The sequence below is a fragment of the Meleagris gallopavo genome, chromosome 23 (genome assembly GCF_905368555.1).
Source record: "Meleagris gallopavo chromosome 23, MGAL_WU_HG_1.1, whole genome shotgun sequence".
Classification (NCBI taxonomy): Eukaryota; Metazoa; Chordata; class Aves; order Galliformes; family Phasianidae; genus Meleagris; species Meleagris gallopavo.
In genome coordinates this window covers 170,327-190,569 of record NC_139426.1, presented here as the reverse complement: position 1 = coordinate 190,569, position 20,243 = coordinate 170,327, and the positions used below count along the sequence as shown (strand labels likewise).

At 49.3% G+C, this 20,243-nt stretch overlaps 2 protein-coding genes across 5 annotated transcripts; both read left to right on the top strand.

Moving 5' to 3' along the window:
• Window positions 1-1,756: 1,756 nt before the first annotated feature.
• On the top strand, window positions 1,757-11,655 carry LOC100545908 (protein-arginine deiminase type-1). Of its 2 annotated transcripts, XM_085242489.1 has the most exons (16): window positions 1,760-2,030; window positions 4,006-4,180; window positions 4,638-4,707; window positions 5,929-5,990; window positions 6,663-6,780; window positions 7,128-7,253; window positions 7,808-7,983; window positions 8,091-8,194; window positions 8,447-8,570; window positions 9,050-9,157; window positions 9,239-9,390; window positions 10,165-10,309; window positions 10,605-10,698; window positions 10,771-10,850; window positions 11,067-11,192; window positions 11,290-11,654. In XM_085242489.1, the coding sequence occupies exons 1-16, from the start codon at window positions 1,939-1,941 to the stop codon at window positions 11,521-11,523; spliced, it is 1,986 nt and encodes a 661-aa protein (XP_085098615.1). In that variant the 5' UTR covers window positions 1,760-1,938; the 3' UTR covers window positions 11,524-11,654. The 2 variants fall into 2 exon arrangements, with proteins under 2 accessions (XP_085098614.1, XP_085098615.1); XM_085242488.1 differs by having other exon boundaries at window positions 1,757-2,030; window positions 10,605-10,850; window positions 11,290-11,655.
• Window positions 11,656-13,293: 1,638 nt separating this feature from the next.
• On the top strand, window positions 13,294-19,528 carry LOC100545757 (protein-arginine deiminase type-3-like). 3 transcript variants are annotated; one of them, XM_085242222.1, is made up of 16 exons: window positions 13,294-13,532; window positions 14,843-15,071; window positions 15,145-15,217; window positions 15,293-15,354; window positions 15,438-15,588; window positions 15,667-15,792; window positions 16,466-16,644; window positions 16,719-16,822; window positions 16,900-17,011; window positions 17,085-17,192; window positions 17,800-17,948; window positions 18,018-18,162; window positions 18,241-18,334; window positions 18,417-18,496; window positions 18,919-19,047; window positions 19,152-19,528. In XM_085242222.1, exons 1-16 carry the CDS (start codon window positions 13,441-13,443, stop codon window positions 19,383-19,385), a joined length of 2,067 nt encoding a protein of 688 aa, XP_085098348.1. In that variant the 5' UTR covers window positions 13,294-13,440; the 3' UTR covers window positions 19,386-19,528. The 3 variants fall into 3 exon arrangements, with proteins under 3 accessions (XP_085098348.1, XP_085098349.1, XP_085098350.1); XM_085242223.1 differs by having other exon boundaries at window positions 13,296-13,532; window positions 14,891-15,071; XM_085242224.1 differs by lacking the exon at window positions 13,294-13,532 and adding an exon at window positions 14,362-14,478 and having other exon boundaries at window positions 14,891-15,071.
• Window positions 19,529-20,243: the final 715 nt, after the last annotated feature.

Here is a 20,243-nt window from a genome sequence, read left to right as displayed (position 1 = left end):
AGGGTATTATTAGGGAGAAACACTCAGTCCTGAATGGGTCAGATGGCTTAAAAGTGAGATTTTTATGCATGGGCATGTTGGTGCCAATAGCAGGTGGAGGAGGAAAAGGAGGATGCAGCTGACACACACGAAGATGGGCTGCTGGGGCAGGACCAACAGCCAAAAATGCACTGTGATTAAAACCGAGTCTATCCATGGAAAAATAAAAATTGCACCAAACCCTACACAAATACGATGTTTTGGGCCTATAACTTTGTCCCTGATGGATGCGTTCCGACGGAGCAGAACCCCATGCCCAAGCCCTGGGAGCCAGAAACCTCCGTCCTCTGCCTGCCTGCAGATTACAGAACACACAGCATGGCCCCGTGGGGCTGTAGGTGTGTTCCCTGTCCGGCACAGGGCTCAAACCAGCTGAGCAGGATGCCAAAATCACAGCAGGCGGAGAGCTCAGCACTGTGCCCGCACTGTGTGCGACCACTGGGAAATGCAAGCATGAAGCTTTATATAGAGCTTAAAGAAAAGAAAACAGAAAAAAGATGTGGCCTTGGCCGAAATCTCATGATGAATCTGCTTGGCAGCAGTTTGATGGGCCTTAGGAATACAGGAGTCCTAAAAACTTTCTTACAATAGAATTTGAGAGCCAACACATCTCCAATATACAAATGTCACTCTTCATAAATCTATGAACACCATGAGTTTGTCTCATGCTGGGCTTCAGGACATGGGATTTTACTCCAGATCCCACGCAAAGGTTTTTGAGAGGCTAAAAATGCAGCTAGCGTTTCCTTCTCGAGCATCCTGGTCACACGCTTAGGCTCTGCTGATTGTATTAACACTGTGCCAACATGCAAGACTTGGTGCTCTTTGCTGCCACAATTAGGCTTGGAGGAGCCCTTTCATGTAGCCTTGCTCAGATATGTTCCAGGCAGCTGCCATGGAGTGTTGGAGTATTGCCCCATGAAAATGGAGACTGTGCTGTTACCGTATCATATCATCCCTATTGCAATGGAGTAAACCACAGTGGGGTTCTTGGTCTGTTCACCAAGGAGATCCGTGGTGTTGTAGCTCTTTGCTGGGTAGCCTCCTGGGACTGCCTGGAGAGAGATGACTATCTCCAAGAAAAGCTATTTTTTCCAGCAACCAGCGCATTTCCCATGGGAGCTTCCAAAAAAAAAAACAACCAAACACCAACAACAACAAAAAAAAACACAAAAACAATTCCTCAAATGCCTCATGCAAGCAAAACACCCAGGAATCCCTAATTTCCACTGGAAGCCACTTGCCTTGTTTTGCTTTCTTTTTTTCTTTGCCTCCCTGCTTGCCAAATAACCAGTTCTCCCTGCACCCATTGCTACCCAGGAGTTGTTAGGGAGGGAAGGACCAACCTGAGCAAACATTTCCTTTTGCTGCAGCGTTACACAGGCATTGCCCTAATGGGGTAGCTGGGGCCGTGAGTCACCACGTGGAAAATTTGGGTTGTTTTAAAGAAAACGCATCATTCTAATGATACCATGTATTATAATAACCCTAAACAACCATCTTGCATAACGAGAGGGGTAGAAATGTTTAATGCATAAAGCTTTGGACTCCTTATATGGAACTATAAGGGAGGTGAGAACAAAAAGGGGAGAATGAGCCCTGAAAGCTGAGTGCTGTGCATCCCCCACCCTTTCTGCCCTGCACCCCCTTCTTGGCCCCGCAATTACCACCCAGCCCCAGGGGCTGTCTTATCGCCAGCATCACAGAGCGGGGCGGCAGCTTCGCGGATGGCGGAGGTGGAGATGGCAGGGTCCCTGGTCCACCCCATCGTCATCGAGGGATGGGAGGAAGGAGGAGTTACATTCCCCAGCCTTTTAATCCAGTCGTGCTGGTTCACCTACAAAGCTGGGCAACCAGGCAGCAATCTTCTTCACATGCAGCCGCCGTCCCCAGCACACCATGTCCCAGCGCCAGGTCGTGCAGATGTCTACCAGTCATGCCAGCTACGGGGTCTGCGTACTGGGCAGTGAGGTCTTCCTTGACACCCACCGGTAAGGCTCAGGGTCAAGGTGCATCCATAGGGATGATGGGTTTTGGAGGCAACCAATGGCTCTGCGTATTTTTGGTATTTGCAAAGGGTGTTAAGGGGAAAGATCTCATGGTGGTTCCTTATGCACCCGGTGGTTCCGTATACGGGTGCATAAAGGACATGTCCCATGGGTCTGCTTTGGGATGCCTGAAGGAGGGATGTTGAATCTAACAAAAGCAAGGCATCAAAGTGTAGCCGAGCAATGACGACTCACAGGCAAAGCCCATGCACACCCCAGCTAAGTGGGATCTATTTCTGGCAGAGAGAGCATTGGGCAACAGCAATTCAAGATGAGCAACTTGTTCAGAGCTAATCTGGGTTAAAGAACAAATGTGTGTCTCAGGCATAAAAAATCCATGAGAGGGTTTGCATAGTTTACGTAATGAGATTTTTCTGATGTTAAACATAGGGGTTGCTTTATTGCCCAGATATGAGGCTGTATTTGCCCTCCTCTTACATTGTCATTCTTTAATAAATTACATCCATAATGATAGTGGCTATAGGCCAAGCCAGTTGGGATCACAGCCGGGGCAATTAATTGGATTGTATATTGGAGCTGTGCTGGGAGGTGCTGACATCTCCCCAGTGAGACTGCCCTTAAAACCTATTAGTTCTACCCTCAGCCAAATGGGAATACATAAAACGTATTACTTGAGTTATTTTTTCTCAATTTGAACTCAAAACAAGCTCAATCCCATTTAAGCATGGGACCTAAGTCTAAAAGAAGCTGATTTGGCTCTTTGGTAGCAAATCTGAACTTTGGTCCTAAAAGGCATATGGCAGATAGGCATGTGGCAGATGCTCTTTCAACATCAGGGCTAGAAAAACAGGAGATGTTCTATGCCTACAGAGCCCTCTCTATGCTGGAGAAAATTCAGTGATGGACACTTGCCCATGGGTTGGACTAGTTTGGGGCAGAAGACAAAGTGCAGTGGAAGTTCTGTGCTCAGTGAGCTTACATCTCAGCATGGCTGTGCAGAGAGGTGAAGGCCATGAAATTACAGCCAATAAATCCAAATTTGAGATGTCATGGCATGCAATGTATGGGTAGACTGCAGGTAGACTTGCTACACTGCATGCTAATAAACACATGACAATGGGATGATACTTTAATCTTCCTATACAAGCTACTGCAGGATTAGGGATACCATGCCAAGAGCAACATCAGGGATAAATGTCTTCTGTGTTGTTTTCTCTCTGCTAAAATTTACAACTGTGTCCCTCTCCATGCATTGCTGGGGAGGTTGGTTGGCTCCCTGCAGCAGACAGGTTGGAGCACTCGCACAGCGTGTGTGATGGTGCTGGGGCTGTAATGAGCATGTAGGGAGCACTTCAAAGGCCAGGGAAGTCATACAGGTGAGTGAAGGCTCCCTGCTCCAATTCAAGTTCTCCTCCACTTCAGGCATCTCTCATGTCAGTGGGTGGACTAGCAATAACGAGTGACATCAAAATCAGCCCCAATCTTGGTCTGGGTTTTGTGGTGGGATGCTGAAATTTTGGGGTTTCTCTTCCTGCTTCTTCTGAAGCCTCAGCTTCAGAGAAGTGCAATTGGGGCTTAACCACAGACGGATGTGATGGCACTCTGCTTGCTCAACTCTGCCACAGAGATAATGCTTATAAAATTCAGGCAGTGCATTTCATCACCTGAAGATGGTTTCCAAATCCTAAGACCCATTTAAGGCTGGACTTTCCTAGAGTCATACAATGGCTTAGATTGGAAGGGACCTTAAAGATTATCCAGTTCCAACCTCTTGCCATGGGCAGGGTGGCCAACTACTTGATCAGGCTGCCAAGGATCCCCTCCAGCCTGGCCTTGAATTGCCTACAGAATGCCTACAGAATTTTAATTCTAGGGAGCCTATTTTAACTATTTGGGCCTACAGAGGACAAGAGGAAAGAAAACTCAGCCCATGTCTCCATGCTGCTCTTTGTTTCAGATCTACCCCTAAAGGTGCCACGTCATTTGATGTTCATGCCACGTCTGCCGTCACAGTCCACATCATCCACAGCCCCATGACAAAACCCATGCTTAACTCCAGATGGCCACTGGATCCCGATATAGAGGTTGTAGTGACCATTGGTGTCACCAGCAAGACTGTCAATGACAATAAGGTTAGTTGCTTTTTATGCACTGAATCTGGACATATTAGTCAATTTTCCCAGGCAAGTAGGAAGAATGATGGGCAGGCTCAAGTATTTCTAGGTAATGCTGACATCAGATGTGTTTCTATAGAATAAACTCAGACTTACACAGAATTGTGCAACTGTCACACACACAGTCAAACTAAAAAGGAGAAGGAGACAAGGAGATAAGGGTGGTTGCAAAAGCCTGTGTCAGAAATTCCATGTCAGGCAAAACAAATAGTCAAACTTTGTCTTTTTCTATGCCTGTTTTTGTGCTGAAGCAGGCAGAACTTATTTGGTTGAACTATGACTAAAGCAGCAGGATATTGCTGAACCTTCCAACAACTTGTTGTATGGCATTGCTGGGCTATCCCACTGGGTGAAAAGACCTACTCAGCATGAAGAGACACAGGACTTGGGTCACAATCTGATGATGTCTTTGCAGGTTAAGATTTCATACTACGGATGGGAAGAAAATGAGATTTCAGTGGCTTGGTTGTACCTCACCTGTGTAGGTATGTATTATGACAACACTCATCTGAACTTGGTCAACCCTTTCCAATGCCACAATCTCATTTGGTTCATGGGATGGGACTTAAGTGGGGATGCAGGCTGCCCATGCCCAACATGCAGTCAGGGTTTGGGTGTTGACAGCTTAGGCTGACAAGCATGAGGGAAATAATTAAAATGTTCTTGTGCTGCTTTAAGTGGTGCAAAAAAGACGCAGGCTGGGCTCTGTCTCCACCCAATGCACTCTATGAGCAGCCTCCTCTGACCACCAAAACAATTTGATTGATGGAAGAGGATCCAAAGATGACCATCTCACCCACCTTCCACCAGCAAGCCCATCCTCAACTTCCAGTGTGGCTGGGGAGGAATAGGCACAGAAGTGTAGTTGTCTGACCTATTTTAGGAGTTTAGGATGAGATGAATCATTCCCTTGAAATGCCTATTTTCCTCTGCTGACTACAAAGGGAGTCTAGACAACTAGTCTGGATGCAGTGTTCCACTTGGATGGATTAATTATCCTAAATTTGGAATTTTCTGAAGTGCTCACATGATAGCCAGACCTGTGTCCTCGAGTCATGCACGTGCTTGCCAAAATTGCCCTGAAGATGGTTTCCCACATCCATGGGCTCCACTGGAGCCATCAAGGGCCACCACTGTCCGCAGAGCTTTGACCTTACAAAAGCTCATTGCTAGCTTGGATTTAGGACTTCATATTCAAAATTATGGTCCCAGCTTCCTCACGTCGTCTTCTCTGAATCAAGTAGGAGAACTTCTGCTTCAGCACCCACATTTTTCACACGGTGTCTCATTTGGTGGATATATATCAAAATAAGCTTTATGTAGGCTAGAGATGAGGTTGTTGGTAAACCTGCAATTTGGTCCAAAAGCTCTCCAGGGGTGAGTCTTTCTCAAATGTTACACCACCTCTAAAATTATCTAGTGTCCATTCACCCATTTCATGCCTTTGGCTTCACAAAAATATGCTATGGTCAATATTTCACCAATGATGAAACTGTGAGACTTCGCCAATATGAACTGGTGAAAACAAGTGGGCGTATCCTTGCTGGGGGACCCAGGATGGGAGAAGATAGCTGGAATGGGCAAGCGTTAGGGCATAAAGGTGGAGTTGGCATTGGATGACTCACTGCTGGTGTGAGGATGGGCCCAAAATGTCCATGATTGCTCATGCTCATGCCAATGGTTTACTTCGTGCTCTGATATTTCAGATATATCCCTGGATGTGGACGTGAGCCGTAATGGCAGAGTGAGGAGCAAAGGGAAGGACAAGGTAATGGGAAACACTGCATGGCTTTGGGCAACACAAGAAGGGGAAAACATGGGGAAAATCTCCAGGGAGGAGAGGGATTTGGGTGGTGTCTGAAGTAGGGAAAATAGTGCTGCAAATTCTCAGCCTTCTAATTGAGGAGAAAAACTTTTTTTTTGTGCCAAAATGTCTTGCCTCTCTGGTCCAGCCTTGCGACTTTTTTTGTTGTTGTTGTTCCTTTTTGGATTTGAAACGTGCCACTAAATGACTCATCTTCAAGTTTAGCAAACAGCAAGAGATTTACCCCTTTGGCAAGAAATCTGCATATACCCAAGCACTTACGCCCAGATAATTAACTGCAGCCTGATCAGCAGCACAAATTGTACATCAAGATGAGATGCATTTCTAGAAATGGGATATTCTCTTTCAAATGAAGTCTGACAGATAGAACATGGCTTGTTAGAAGATAAGATCTGTTTGAAATAGTCCTTGTTGGCTTGGCTGCAAGGTGAGGTTAGGAAATTCAGAGGCTTGATAGTATCACTGCCAAAACTCTCCTGATTGCTCACTGTGGGATCTCCTCTGAGCATGGCTGTGGCTGTGGTGTTTTCCCATCCCAACCACCACTGGGAGGGGTCTGGGAGGGAGGAGTTTTTCAGGATTTGCTCCCATCCCCATTGGATGTTTCTCCTCCAGGCCAAGTGGACATGGGGACCAGACGGACAAGGGGCCGTGCTGTTGGTCAACTGTGACAAGGACAGCCCCAACACGGTGGGGACAGACAGCAACCAGGTGGACATACAGACCCCTGCAGGTAGGGCTCATCCACGAGGCTCATACTATCTCACTGGGATGTTTTGCAGTATCTCCATCCTTCTCCTCATTCATGATCCTGCTGATGGTGCAAAAATAGTATCAGACGCTTGCGAAGCAATTAGTGACAGCATTACCTGTTTCTCCATTGCAACAGAAATTGGCTCTTTTCCACTACTCCTTCCCTGTTTTAATTTCCTGGACATCCCTATAAAAACACAATGAGCGTCATCCAAGCAGGCTTGCCCTATAAATCCACTTGCAACTGAAGGATAGCAAAGCCCAAAGACAGCGATGGAGGCTGGAAACCTCCCAACATCCCCTCTCTCCATCTTCTTTCCCCCATAGACCTGAAGGACATGTCTCTGATGCTGCTGCGGACTCAAGGTCCTAGCAGTATCTTTGCTGACTACAAGGTTGTCCTACATGTCTCCGAGTCAGATGCAGACAAGGTGCGGGTTTTCCATGCTATCCGTGAGTATTTCTTCCTTCCTTCCTTCCCAAATATTGATGCCAACACATTGTGACCCCAGTGGGTAAGCCCTTTCTCAGTAGGATTAAGGGCTGAGCGCTAGCACTTGTTGGATACATCCATTTATCCCCAAAATTGGTTTAGAAAATACTGTACGGGAAAAAAATAATGAAAAAAAGGCTTTGTTCAGTGGGATTACTGAAGTTTTGAGAATTTCATGGGAGGATAAGCACAGGCAGCAACACATCTGCCAAAGGTGCCCATCTTGTTGGATTGTGTGCTTCACCTTTGAACACCCCACATGGTGGATCCCAGCAGTTCCCTGCTGAAAATCAGGTCACGGAAGCCAGCTGTATCATTAGATGCTTAACTTGAGACACGCACCTTGAAAGGGTTTGACCCGAGGGCATAGAGTCCTCTTTGTATGAACAGATCAAGTGTGTTCCCCAGAAAAGAGCCGGCACACCCCCTGTTCTGCAAACCATGCTGGCACCGTCACCTCCTCCACAGTGCCTCCTTGCACCCATGTGGGCTGGCAATTTCGATGTTTCTGCAGGGAGTGACTCACATCCCCAGTACAAACCCGTTTTGGGACCAGGCATGCTTTCCTGCACACTAGACTGTGTCAGAAGTGGAGAAAACACCTTCTACGTGGAAGGGTTGGCTTTCCCTGATGCAGGTTTCTCTGGGTTGGTTTCTATCAGTGTCAGCTTGCTGGAGGTGCCCCATAAGGTATGTGGGATCTACCCCATCCCTGACCCGACAAAGCCTCCACTGGGGTTTTCAACCAGCCTCCACTGGGGTTAACAACCACTTCTCCTGGTGTTTTGTCCTTGCAGTATTCTCCTGGGACCCCCATTTTCACAGATACAGTGGTTTTCCGCATGGCGCCCTGGATAATGACACCCAACACCCAGCAGCCCCTGGAGGTGTTTGTCTGCAGGTAGGACGAATGCCTCTCTATAGCTCTGCTGCCTTGGGGGCTCTCCATAAAGGAGCTTTCACCCTTCCTTGCTTTGTGCACAGGCTTTATGCTTGCTGTGCAAGAGCCTAATGTTGCTGCTGCACTCATTGCAACCCCAAGGAGAAGGCTGGCGGACCTTCTCCAAAGGCTTGTGCAGAGGTGTTACCCAAAAATTGTATGTTTGGAGTTAGAGGGATTTTTGAGGTCCTTCACGCCTTCTTCTTCCTCCAGCATCAAGAAGGGAATCAACTCCAATGAAGTCTTTCTGGAGGAACTCCAAGCCCTACTAAGGAAAGCCAACTGCAAGATGACCATCTGCTCTGAACTCGAAAGCCGCAGTGACCGCTGGATCCAGGTCAGCCCTCAGTGTTTGTAATGCATGGCTTTTCTGGGACTTCTCATGGGCTTGTTGTTGTTGGGAGGGACCAGCTGTGTTATTTGGAGAAACATGCAGATGCTAAGAGATGAATCAAGCAATCATGAGCTAAAACAGTGGGAGATGCTTTTGGTGGTGACAAACTGTATAGACAAGGATGTTGGCTGGACCCCAGGGACATTGCAAGAGGGGCCCCAGTGAAAGAAGAAACTTGTAGGGCATTGCAAGGGGCACTATACCCAGCATTGCAAAAGGGACCCCATGGGGCATTGCATGAGGTTCCCCATTGCAAGAAGGACCCCAAGGAGGACTGCAAGAGGGACTGGATGGGACACTGCAAGAACTGAATTGTGACAGGCCTGCCCCATGTCCTGCTCCATCCTTACTGTGTGCTTTGCCATGCTGGCTCTCACACATAGGAGCCTTCTTCCTCCTCCTCCTCTTCTTTCCCCTAACAGGACGAGCTGGAGTTTGGCTACGTGGAGGCACCACACAAGTCCTTCCCTGTGGTCTTCGACTCACCCAGGAACAGAGGCTTGAAAGACTTTGCTTTTAAGAAGATCCTGGTGCGCTGGGACATTGCTATCACTTTTATCCCCAGAAGTCATCCTCAAGGGCTCCCCATCACTGCTCCCCTCTGTCCCCAGGGCCCTGATTTTGGTTACGTGACCCGTGTGCCCCATGGATGTGATGCCTGCAGTCTTGACTCCTTTGGCAACCTGGATGTGAGCCCTCCGGTAACAGTGCGAGGCAAGGAGTATCCTCTGGGACGCATTCTTATTGGCAGCCCCCTGCCTTGGTGAGACAGGAAAGCATCCAAAAGTGATTTGCTACAAAAAAATATTTGGGCTAATGCCACCAAAGTGCCATCCTAATCGCAAATTTCACATTCAGACCATGTTGCTGTTCCTTCTCTCCTTGTAAAACCCTATTATCTCCCCTCTTCCCTTTCATCCTGATCCTACAGTACCCCAAGCATCATGCCTATATTTTTAGTTTTCCCTATTGAAAGGAAAAGCAGAGGAATTCAGCAAAGGGTAAAATCCTGAATAACTGGGAATTGTTTTCCGCTGGTCTCTTGGCACATGGAACAACAACGTCCTGCAAAACCCTGCACAAAGGCGGCTCTTCATCTAGACAAACAACAGTGAGGTTGAATCTTAGGGTTTCAGCCAGGACAACAAACGGAGCAGGCCATGCTGCTCCATCCTTCGCTTACCCCAACGGGAAAATGGGATTTTCCCAGCCACACCAGAGCTGTAATTATCCGTTATTACAAGAAGTTATAATTAATGTTTTCTCAGCCTGCTGCTGGCTGTCTAGGAAAATGTAGGGAGGGATTTAAGGCACAGAGGAATGGGATGAGTTATGTATATCTCCACGCATCTATCTCTATACCCCACACAATGTAGGAGTTTGGAATTAGATGTGGCCATCAGATTTGGTCAGTTTACCACCTCTTCCCTTCTGAAGCGGGCATAAATACTGATGATTTGCTTTAAAATGCCCTTCCCCCGTGGGTTGGGTGTTTCAAGGTGCAATCACTCCTGCTTCCTCCTGCTTCTGCCTTCAGGGCCTCTGGCCGTCGGATGTCGAAAGTGGTCAGGGATTTCCTTTACGCCCAGAAGGTGCAGGCACCAGTGGAGGTCTACTCAGAGTGGCTGAGTGTGGGACATGTGGACGAGTTCCTCACCTTTGTGCCTGCTTACGACAGAAAGGTAATGGCTCTATGTCCATCCCCACATCCTCAGCATCATATAATGATGCAGAAGGCCCTTTCATTTTGCAAGTCAGCAATAAAAAGTAAAAAGCTTGGCTTATGAGGAAAAGGCAGGCTCCGCCCCATGCATGAATTAACTTCCTTTTGGGGTGGCTTCCTGGGAAGTAAAGAGTTTCTGGGTGTCATCCTATGCACTGTGCAACCCTTGGGACTGGTGTTGGGTACACATGGGTTGGCACATGAAAACTTCCTATTGAAATCCCCCAAAATGGGTTTATGCATTCATCCTGCAGGGATTCCGGCTCCTCTTGGCCAGCCCCACTGCCTGCTTCAAGCTCTTCCAGGAGAAGCAGAGGCAGGGACACGGCGAGGCCACGCAGCTTGTGGGTAAGGCAATGGGGAAGGATGTTCCCATATCATTGGGTGCCGGCGATGTCCCTCACCAATGTCCCCATATAGGGATTGTGGGCAGTGAGCGGAGGAGCATTGATGACATCTTGGCAGATGAAGGGCTGAGGAACGACAACAAACATGTGCAGGTGGGCTGCAGAGGGGCTGAGCACATTTGGGTGCTAACTGAGAACAGGATGCCATCCCAATGGGTGATGCCCCAAAGTGACTGTGGAGGTGTGGAATCAAAGATTGCTTAGGTGACTTCAGGAGATTGCTTAAAAAGGATTCAGTAGGGGACATGAGGTGTATAGACTTCCTGCGTGGGATTTGGGGTGATGACACTGGGGCCCTCCTCTGAACAGCGCTGCATCGATTGGAACCGCGACCTGCTCAAGCATGAGCTGGGGCTGAGTGAACAGGACATCATTGACATCCCCCAGCTCTTTATCCTGCGAGGTTCCCGTGCAGAAGCTCTCTTCCCAGACATGGTGAGACCACCACCACATCACTCCCCCTCACCACTTCCCCTCCACGCTCTCCTTGTTCACCATTTGGGTGAAAAAAATACTTTTGGTCCATCTCCAGGTGAACATGTTGGTGCTGGGCAGACACCTGGGCATCCCCAAGCCCTTCGGGCCGCTGGTGGCTGGGCAGTGCTGCCTGGAGGAGCGGGTGAGGGCACTGCTGCAGCCCCTGGGGCTCTCCTGCACCTTCATCAACGACTTCTTCTCCTACCATGTCCTTTCTGGAGATGTGCACTGCGGCACCAATGTCCGCCGCAAGCCCTTGGCTGTCAAATGGTGGCACGTGGTGCCCTAAGTGCCCAGGAAGGGTCTCTGGTCCTTCCCAATGGAGGATTTGGAGCATCTCAAAATAAAGCATTTTGGCAATACGAGCACTGGGGGTACAGTTTTTCCTTGTGCTCCATCCTGTCATTGGGTTGGAATACTGTTGGAGACATTTTTCTTATGGAAAGGGTCTTCATGAGCATGTTGCATGCATGGTGGCTCACATGAACTGCCACCGTCTTGGTGATTTGGGGTCTTACAGTCCCTTGCCCCAGTTTCATGCTAAATAAAGCCCTTCAAATTCCTCCTGAGTCCGGTCTTGTTCAACATCTTCATCAGCAATCTGAATGAAGAGATAGAGTTCACCCTCAGCAAGTTTGCTGGTGTTACAAAGCCGGGAGGATCGGCTGACGCACCTGAAGGCTGTGCTGCCATTCAACAAGACCTGGACAGACTGGAGAGTTGGGCAGGGAGGAACCTGATGAGATTTAACAAGTATAGAGCCTTGCACCCGGGGAGGAATAACCGCTGTAGCGAAAATGCCAAGTCTTGGCCTGAAGCAGTGATGGAGCACCTGGTGGGAAGTCAGGGCTGATCCAGGGGAGCTCAGGTGTGTGCAATGTAGCTTAATGATTAGAAGGGATGGAGCCAGGATCCGCCCTTTCCCAGACCTCATTTAAGGGTTGGCAGTGGAAGCAAGGGTTTTTTTTTTTTGCTGGAGATCCCTGTGTACCCGAGGCTTTACAAAGGCAAGCAGCTCTTTTCCTTTTTTTTTTTTTTTTCCTTCCTGTATCTGTTGCATTTGGGCTTGTTCTTATTTGATGTAGCTGAAGACTTTGCCATGCTACTATTATCACGGTACTTTCTATTCCATTGTAGCATTACAGCTGCATGCATCAGTGCAGGTTAGGAGATGACCTGCTGGGGAAGAGCTCTGCAGAAAAAAACCTGGGGGTCCTCGTGGACAGCAAGGTGGTGATGAGCCAGTAGCATGCCCTTGTGGTCAAGAAGGCCAATATTATCATGGGGTGCACTGCACAGAGTGTGGCCAGTATGTCAAGGGTGGTTATGCTTCCTCTCTACTCTGCCCTGGTGAGTAGAGATTTAGACTACTGCGTCCAGTTCTGGGCTCCCCAGTTCAAAAAAGACAGGGAGCTCCTCGGAAGAGTCCAGTGGAGGGTCACAAAGATGATAAAGGGCCTGGAGACCTCCGGTGTGAGGAGAGGCTGAGTAACCCAGATCTGTTCAGCCTGGGGAAAAGAAGGCTGAGAGGGGATCTGATAAATGCTTACAAATATCTGAAGGAAGATGGGAGGCAAATGGATGAGGCCAGGCTCTTCTTAGTGGTGCACAGCAACAGGACAAGGACTAATGGCCTAAAACTTGAATGTAGGAAGTTCTGTGCTAACGTGGAAGAACTTATTTGTGGTAAGGGTGACAGCACTGAACAGGTTGCTCAGAGTAGCTGTAGAGTCTCCTTCTATGGAGATATTCCAGACTTATTTGGATGCTGATCTGTGCGACCAATTGTAGCGAGCTGCTTTATGAGGGGGGTTGGACTCAATGATCTCTTCAGGTCCCTTCCATCTCCTGCGATTCTGTGAGGAGCCTGGGGAGGCACGCACTAGGAAGTAGCACCCTGGCACGGCACCAGCTCGGCTCTGGTGTCATGCTGAATAATTTACAGTGTGGGTTTCTCCTTGGTGACAATGCTCCTTTGTTATATTGGGGTTAAAAAAAAAAAAAAAAAAAAAGCAACAAATAAAAAGCATTATTCCGGGGAAGGCAGTGTTCCGGTGAAAAATCAGCCCTGATTCACGCTCTGTTGTCAGAAAGCTCAGCGGTGCGCACCAGCTGGGTGGGATCAGGCTGTGTTAATCCCCTCCCCGCTGCCAGCCTTTATAATCCCCTCGTGCCATCCCTGCCAGCACTCGGGGTGTGTGGTGGCATGGCCCAGCAGCGTCGCGTTCAGCTTTGCACCCAGCGGCCCACCAGCACCGTCTGTGTGCTGGGCACAGAGCTGTCCTTGGACATCCAGGGGTAAGCAATGGGGTGTCCAAAGATCTGCTTTGGGGTTATATTATTTTCTCTTTCCTCCTGCAGGGAATTAAAGCTGCGTTAAGTGAGGAGAGGGTAAAAATAGAGGTTGATGGGTTGAGCTGGGGAAAGGCAGTGCTGATGCGTTCAGGTGGGTTTGCCAAGGGGATTCAGCATCCAAAAGAATGGGATTTCTCCTGTTGGGATTTTCAGCATCCAAAAGAAAGGGATTGCTCCTTCTGCTCCTGTTGGGATTTCAGTATTGAAGAGAGGGGTATTGCCCTTCTGCTCAGGGCTTTCAGCACCTGGAATGGGATGGCACCACTACACAGTGCTCAGGATGAATGGAAAAGTTTGCAGCCTCTGTGGAGAAACAGATTTTGGATGCAAAATCCCAAATCTGGTTGCATTTTCCATCTGGGCTCCAGAACTCCACTCCAGGGGCTGCTGTGCTGTCCCAACAAGAAATAGAAATATTTCCTTGTGTAGGTGAATACAGAGTTAACCATGGAGGCATTGCTTGCTGGGGCGTTCCCTGCAGACGTGCATGTGTTTGGCCACAGCCCAGTTTACAGCAACAAGTTTTGCTTTTTCTTCCATTTTCCTTAAAGCTCCAACTTACTTTAGTTTTGCTTTTTGGGATTGCTTTGTGCTACCTCAAACACGCTCTCTGCCTCTGGATGTCAGTAGCATCACAGCACCCAGGATTGGGTTTCTCCCCTCCTTGCAGAAGTTCCTGCCCTGGCAGTGCCCTCTTGCACTGAGCGCTGCATGCTGCAGCCTGCCCATTCGCCTGCTGGTGCTTCCCCCATCCCCATTCACTTCCTGCACCCGCTGTGGCTTTGCTGTGCTCTGAAGGGGATGCATTTGTTCTGTGGGGTGGAATTTAAATATCTGGAAAGCCTCATGCCATAAGAAAAGACCTCTGGAGTTTTGATGCAGTTGATTGGTACAGAGTTTATTGGGCTTAAATAATGTAGAGTTTGGGATGTTTTGCAAGACTTGTTGCATGCTGCAAATTTGTTGCACATTGCAGGATTTATTTCACTTTGCAGGACTTATTGCAGTTGCATTTTGTAGAATTTGTTGCTGTTGCCAGGATTTGTTGCAATTGAATATGGCAGGATTTGTCACAATCAAATGCTGCAGGATTTTTTTGAGGTTGAATGTTGCAGGATTTGTTGCAATTACATAAGACAGGATTCATTACAGTTGAACACTGTAGGATTTCTTGAGGTTGAATGTTGTAGGGCTTACTGCATTTTGTAGGATTCATTATGTATTGCAGGATTCATTGCAATTGTACATTGCAGGACTTGCTGCATCACTGCAGTAATGCCCCAACAGCTGTGCTCCCCCAGGTCAGCACCCAAGGATGCCATCGCCTTCCATGTGCAGGGGACGCCAGGTGTGAAAGTCTACGTGGTGCATGAGACACAGAGTGTGAAGCTGCCCTCAAGTGTCACCCGCTGGCCCTTGGCCACTGGCACTGAGGTGCTGCTCACCATGGAGGCCATCAGCAAGGATGTCGGGGACGAGAAGGTGGGTGACAGCAGCCCAGCAGCACCCAGCCACTCTCTGGGTGATACTGAACTCACTGGCTGTGACATCACAGGTCAGGATTTCCTATTTTGGTGAAGCAAGCGGGGTGCCAGTGGGCAGAGCCATGCTGTACCTCACCTGCGTGGGTAAGTGGGAATATTCGGTCCCCAAAAGTGGTGTCTCCATGCCACCTCTCCACTGAGCACCTGTTGTCCCTGCAGAAGTCTCACTGGATGCTGACACTGGGCGCAGTGGGTCAGTCAGCAGGACATTGGTGGACAAGGTAACGCAGTGAAAACAACAGTCCCCCCCCCCCCCCCATGGGTGGCTCCAACAGTGTTCCCAACCCTGCTTTGCTATCCCCAGGCCACGTGGACATGGGGTCCTGATGGGCATGGTGCCATCCTGCTGGTCAACTGTGACCGCGATGACCCCAAAAGCCGGTTGATGGGTGACGGAGGTGAACCCAAAAGCCAGCTGACAGATAATCGTGACACCACTGTGTGCTCCTACGAAGGTATAGCCAGCTCATTTTTTGCAGTGTTTCCTCTTTTTGGTGGCTTCCCTCCCCAGTTTGTCCTCACTGTCACCCCAGATCTGAAGGACATGTCACAAATGGTTCTGCGGACCCGTGGACCACGCACCATCTTCACTGGCCACGGCCTCGTCCTGCATGTGGGTTTCAGTGATGCTGATAAAGTCGGCGTGTTCTACGGAGGCAGTGAGTGTGGGATGACCTCTCTGTATGCCCCCCTATAAATCATAGAATCCTTAGGGTTGGAAGGGACCTCTGAAGGCCATCTAGTCCAAATCCCCTGCAATGAACAGGAACACCACAGCTGGATCAGGCTGCCTATGGCATTACACATCCTCACCTTGGAAGTCCCCAGGGGTGGGGCATCAACCACAACATTAGCTAACCTGTTCCGGTGCCTCGCTACCCTCACTAGGAAAGACTTTTTCTTTATATCTAAACTGAATCTATCCTCCCTGAGCTTGAAGCCATTTCCCCTTGTTCTATCACTACATACCCTGCTAAAGAGTCTGTCCCCTTCTTTCCTATAGCTCCTCTTTAGATACTGAAAGGTTGCTATCAGGTCACCTCAGAACTTTCTTCAGGTTGAAGAGCCCCAGCTCTCAGCCTGTCCTCATAGGAGAGGTGTTCCATTCCACAGATCATTAATGAGGTGGGCAAAATGAGAGCTGACACCTCCAGAATCCCAAATGCATCCCATGAGGCTGCTTTGTTCCCAGTGGGACACTCAATGGTAGAGGTGTGCTCACTGTGTCCTGTTGTGTGCACGATCCTTTTGCAAGGAGCTGAGAGATGGAGATGGAATGCTACAGTGCAAGGCGAGTGCTGCATGGTTGCATGGTGCCGCTTGTGTCCACAGACAGCGTCACACTGGAGGAGTACAAGCACGTGCTGGGAGGTGAAAAGCTCGCCTATGCTGTGAAGCCCAGCCAGCACCAGGAGGAAAGCACCTTCTACGTGGAGGGGCTCGCCTTCCCTGACGCCGGCTTTTCAGGGCTGGTTGCATTCCATGTCACACTGCTGGAGAGCCCTGAGAAGGTAATGCCCTAAATAATGTAGGTTTTACCTACAGATGGGGTGAGCGATGTCTCAATCCTACTCCCCCCTTGCAGGGCTTGCTAGAGACGCCGATTTTCACGGACACGGTGGTGTTCCGTGTGGCTCCATGGATCATGACACCCAACACATTGGCACCATTGGAGGTCTTCGTGTGTAGGTGGGTGCCAGGGGGTTGGTGGCTGCATCCCTCCGGGCCCCACTGCATACTTGTGCCTCCCTGTTTTTATTTCCCAGCGTGGAGGACAATGAGGACTTTGTGGCAGCTGTCAGCGCACTGGCTGAGGAAGCCAAGTGCCCAGTGACCATCTGCCCGCTGCCCGAGAACCGCAATGACCGTTGGATCCAGGTAGGTGATGTGGGGTTGGGACCCTTGGGCTGTGGCTCCACAGCACTTTCTTTTCCCTCTGCTTCCTTTGCAGGATGAAGTGGAGTTTGGCTATGTGCAAGCACCCCATAAAATGTTCCCAGTGGTTTTTGACTCACCCCGTGACCGGGGCCTGAAGGACTTCCCTGTCAGGAGCATCCTGGTACCCAACTAAAGCTGCTTGTCCTCCAACCCCTGGTGTTGGTTTTTCTGGTGTTAGCGAGGAATGCTGTGCACTGTGGCAGTCTGCAAAAGGAGGATAAGGAAAAGAATGAGAATGAATTAAAAAAAACCCAAAACAGTAGGGGTAGGAATGGGAATAGGAATAATAGTGGGAGTGGGAATAAGAATGAGAATACGAGTAAGAAATAGGAGTAGTAATAAGAGAAGGAATGGGAACAGGAATGGGAACAAGAGTAGGAATAGGAATGGAAAAAGGAAATAGAAATGAGAATAGAAGTATGAATAGGAGTTGGAGCAGGAAAAAGAGTAGGAATACTACTGAGAATCAGAAAAGGAGTAAGAACAAGGATGAGAAGAAGATGAGCAATCACTAAGGGCTGTGGTTGAATGATGGGGCTCAGCAGGTCGGGCTGATGGTTGGATGTGATGATCCTGAAGGTCTGTTTCCCAGCATGTATGATTCTCTGAATCCACAATAGGGTAAATTTGTAGGAAGGAGATAAGCCAAATCAGCATGGGCGAGAGGAGCATCATGCTTCAAGGTTTGGCACTCCCAAGGCTTAATGCCAGCCCTGCTTTACCCCCAGGGCCCTGATTTTGGCTACGTGGCTCAGGAAACACCAGAGAACACCTCCAGCCTTGACTCCTTTGGCAACCTAGAGGTCAGCCCACCAGTGACGGTGCGCAGCAAGGAGTACCCGCTGGGCCGCATCCTCATTGGCAGCAGCTTCCCCAGGTGGGAGATGGGATTTTGGGGTACACCACTCCCAAAGGCCTAGACTGAGGTCCCATTTGTTGCCCTTAGGTTTGGTGGCCGACGCATGGCCAAAGCAGTGCGGAATTTCCTTGCTGCCCAACGGGTGCAGGCGCCTGTGGAGCTCTTCTCAGACTGGCTACAGGTTGGACACGTTGATGAGTTCCTCAGCTTCATCCCTGCACCTGATCGGAAGGTGGGCAGCTCTTTTATGGGGTAACTTTTTGGGGGGGAGAAACATGGGGCGAGCTTGTATTGCTTTCTCCATCTATAGGGATTTAGGCTGCTGCTGGCCAGCCCCAGTGCCTGCTACCAACTGCTCAGGGAGAAGCAGGAGATGGGCTATGGGGAAGCGACAATGTTCCATGGTAGGGATGCTGTAGTACTTCACACCCCCAAAAAACCCGCTGTTTTCCTGACGTGGGATGAGGCTCCTTGCTCTGTGTTCAGGGCTGCACGGTGTGCCCAAGCTGAGCATCAACGAGATCCTGGGAAATGAAGCACTGCGCAAGTTCAATGCCTACGCACAGGTGAGGTCCTGCTGTACATCCTTCCCTATCTGTCTCTATGTCCATCTGTCCACCTCCCATTCCGTCCATCTTTCTGTCCCACTGTTCTCCCTCTCCCCTTCTCCCAGTCCCTTTCCCTTCCTCCCTCTCTCCTCATCCCTATTCCTGTTCCCAATCATCTCTCTATGCCAGCCTAACCCCGTTCCCTGTCCTTGGTCTCTCTCCCCATCTCCCTGCCTGTCACTGTTTCTCAGTCTCTTTGTTCCTGTCTTTGTCTCCTTCTCCCCAGTTGTGTCCCTGTTCCTCTCTTCCCTTGCCCATCTGTCCCTCTCCCCATCGCTGTCCTCACATCCTCCTGTCCTGTTCCTCTGTCCCCTTGTCCCCCCATTCCCCTACCCCTCTTTATCCCCCCACCCACCCACAACCACACTCCCTCCCCACAGAGCTGCATTAGTTGGAACCGGGACATCCTGAAGCGGGAGCTGGGCCTGGCTGAGCAGGACATCATTGACATCCCGCAGCTCTTCCAAGCTGATGACCAAGCCAGGGCCATGGCCTATTTTCCCGACATGGTAACAAGCAGCTCAGTGTGAGCTTTAGGGCTGCATGCTGGCAGCCCTTTGGGCTCTCCTTGTTCACCATTGGGGTGAGGAAATTTCTTCTGGTCCATCTCCAGGTGAACATGTTGGTGCTGGGCAGACACCTGGGCATCCCCAAGCCCTTCGGGCCGCTGGTGGCTGGGCAGTGCTGCCTGGAGGAGCGGGTGAGGGCACTGCTGCAGCCCCTGGGGCTCTCCTGCACCTTCATCAATGACTTCTTCTCCTACCACAAGCTTGCTGGAGAGGTGCACTGCGGCACCAATGTCCGCCGCAAGCCCTTTGCCTTCAAGTGGTGGCGGATGGTGCCCTGAGCCACCCATTTTCCTCTTCCCCCTTACCTACCCCCCCAACTCCCCTTCTCCATCCCTGTAAGTGCCTTCTGCAGCAGCGTCCGCAACCCCCCTTGGAAATAAATAAGGGCTGTGCTTGCTCCCAGCCTCCTGCTGAGGTTAAAGACACTTTTAAATGGTGTTTAGTGGGATGATGCAGTGCTCTGCAGTGATGTAGCATCTGATGTAGCATGTGTGAAGCATCTGCATGTTTAACAATGCAATGCCTGCATAAAAATGCACAAAAAACCCACATGCATGCACAAAAAGAATTGCACAAAAAAGATATGTGACAAGCTTGCAAAATGTGTATGCATGCATGGGAGAATTCATAGAACAATACGCATGCATTAGAAGAAATGCCCACAAAAAAATGTATATGAGTACATGTGCTGCTTTACAAAGAAAGTGGGCATGCATGGCTGGGAATACAAATGATAAAACTACACCAAAACGGTCATGTATACAAACTAATACATCAGGAAAGCACACACTGAAAGACACCTGCAGGGATAAAAAATATCAAAATGCAAAATAACCACATGCATAGAGTAAAAGACAGACATGCACTAGAAAAACAGACGTATAAATACATGCATGTAAAAAGAAAAAGCAAATGTACGTGCACAAAATCATGCACAAAAACATACGTATGCACTGCTGCACTTGGACCCTGCTTGCAAAACGATAGAGGGAACAAAGGGGAAGAAATCGGGGGAGGAGGAGTGTGGTAGCAGCAGGATGGTGCCCCCTGATGGCTGTGGGTTTGCTTTGAGGGATGTTGGTGCTGAGAGTGCACTGCATTGGGGTGAAAAAGGAGCATTCCCTTTATTTGTCCAT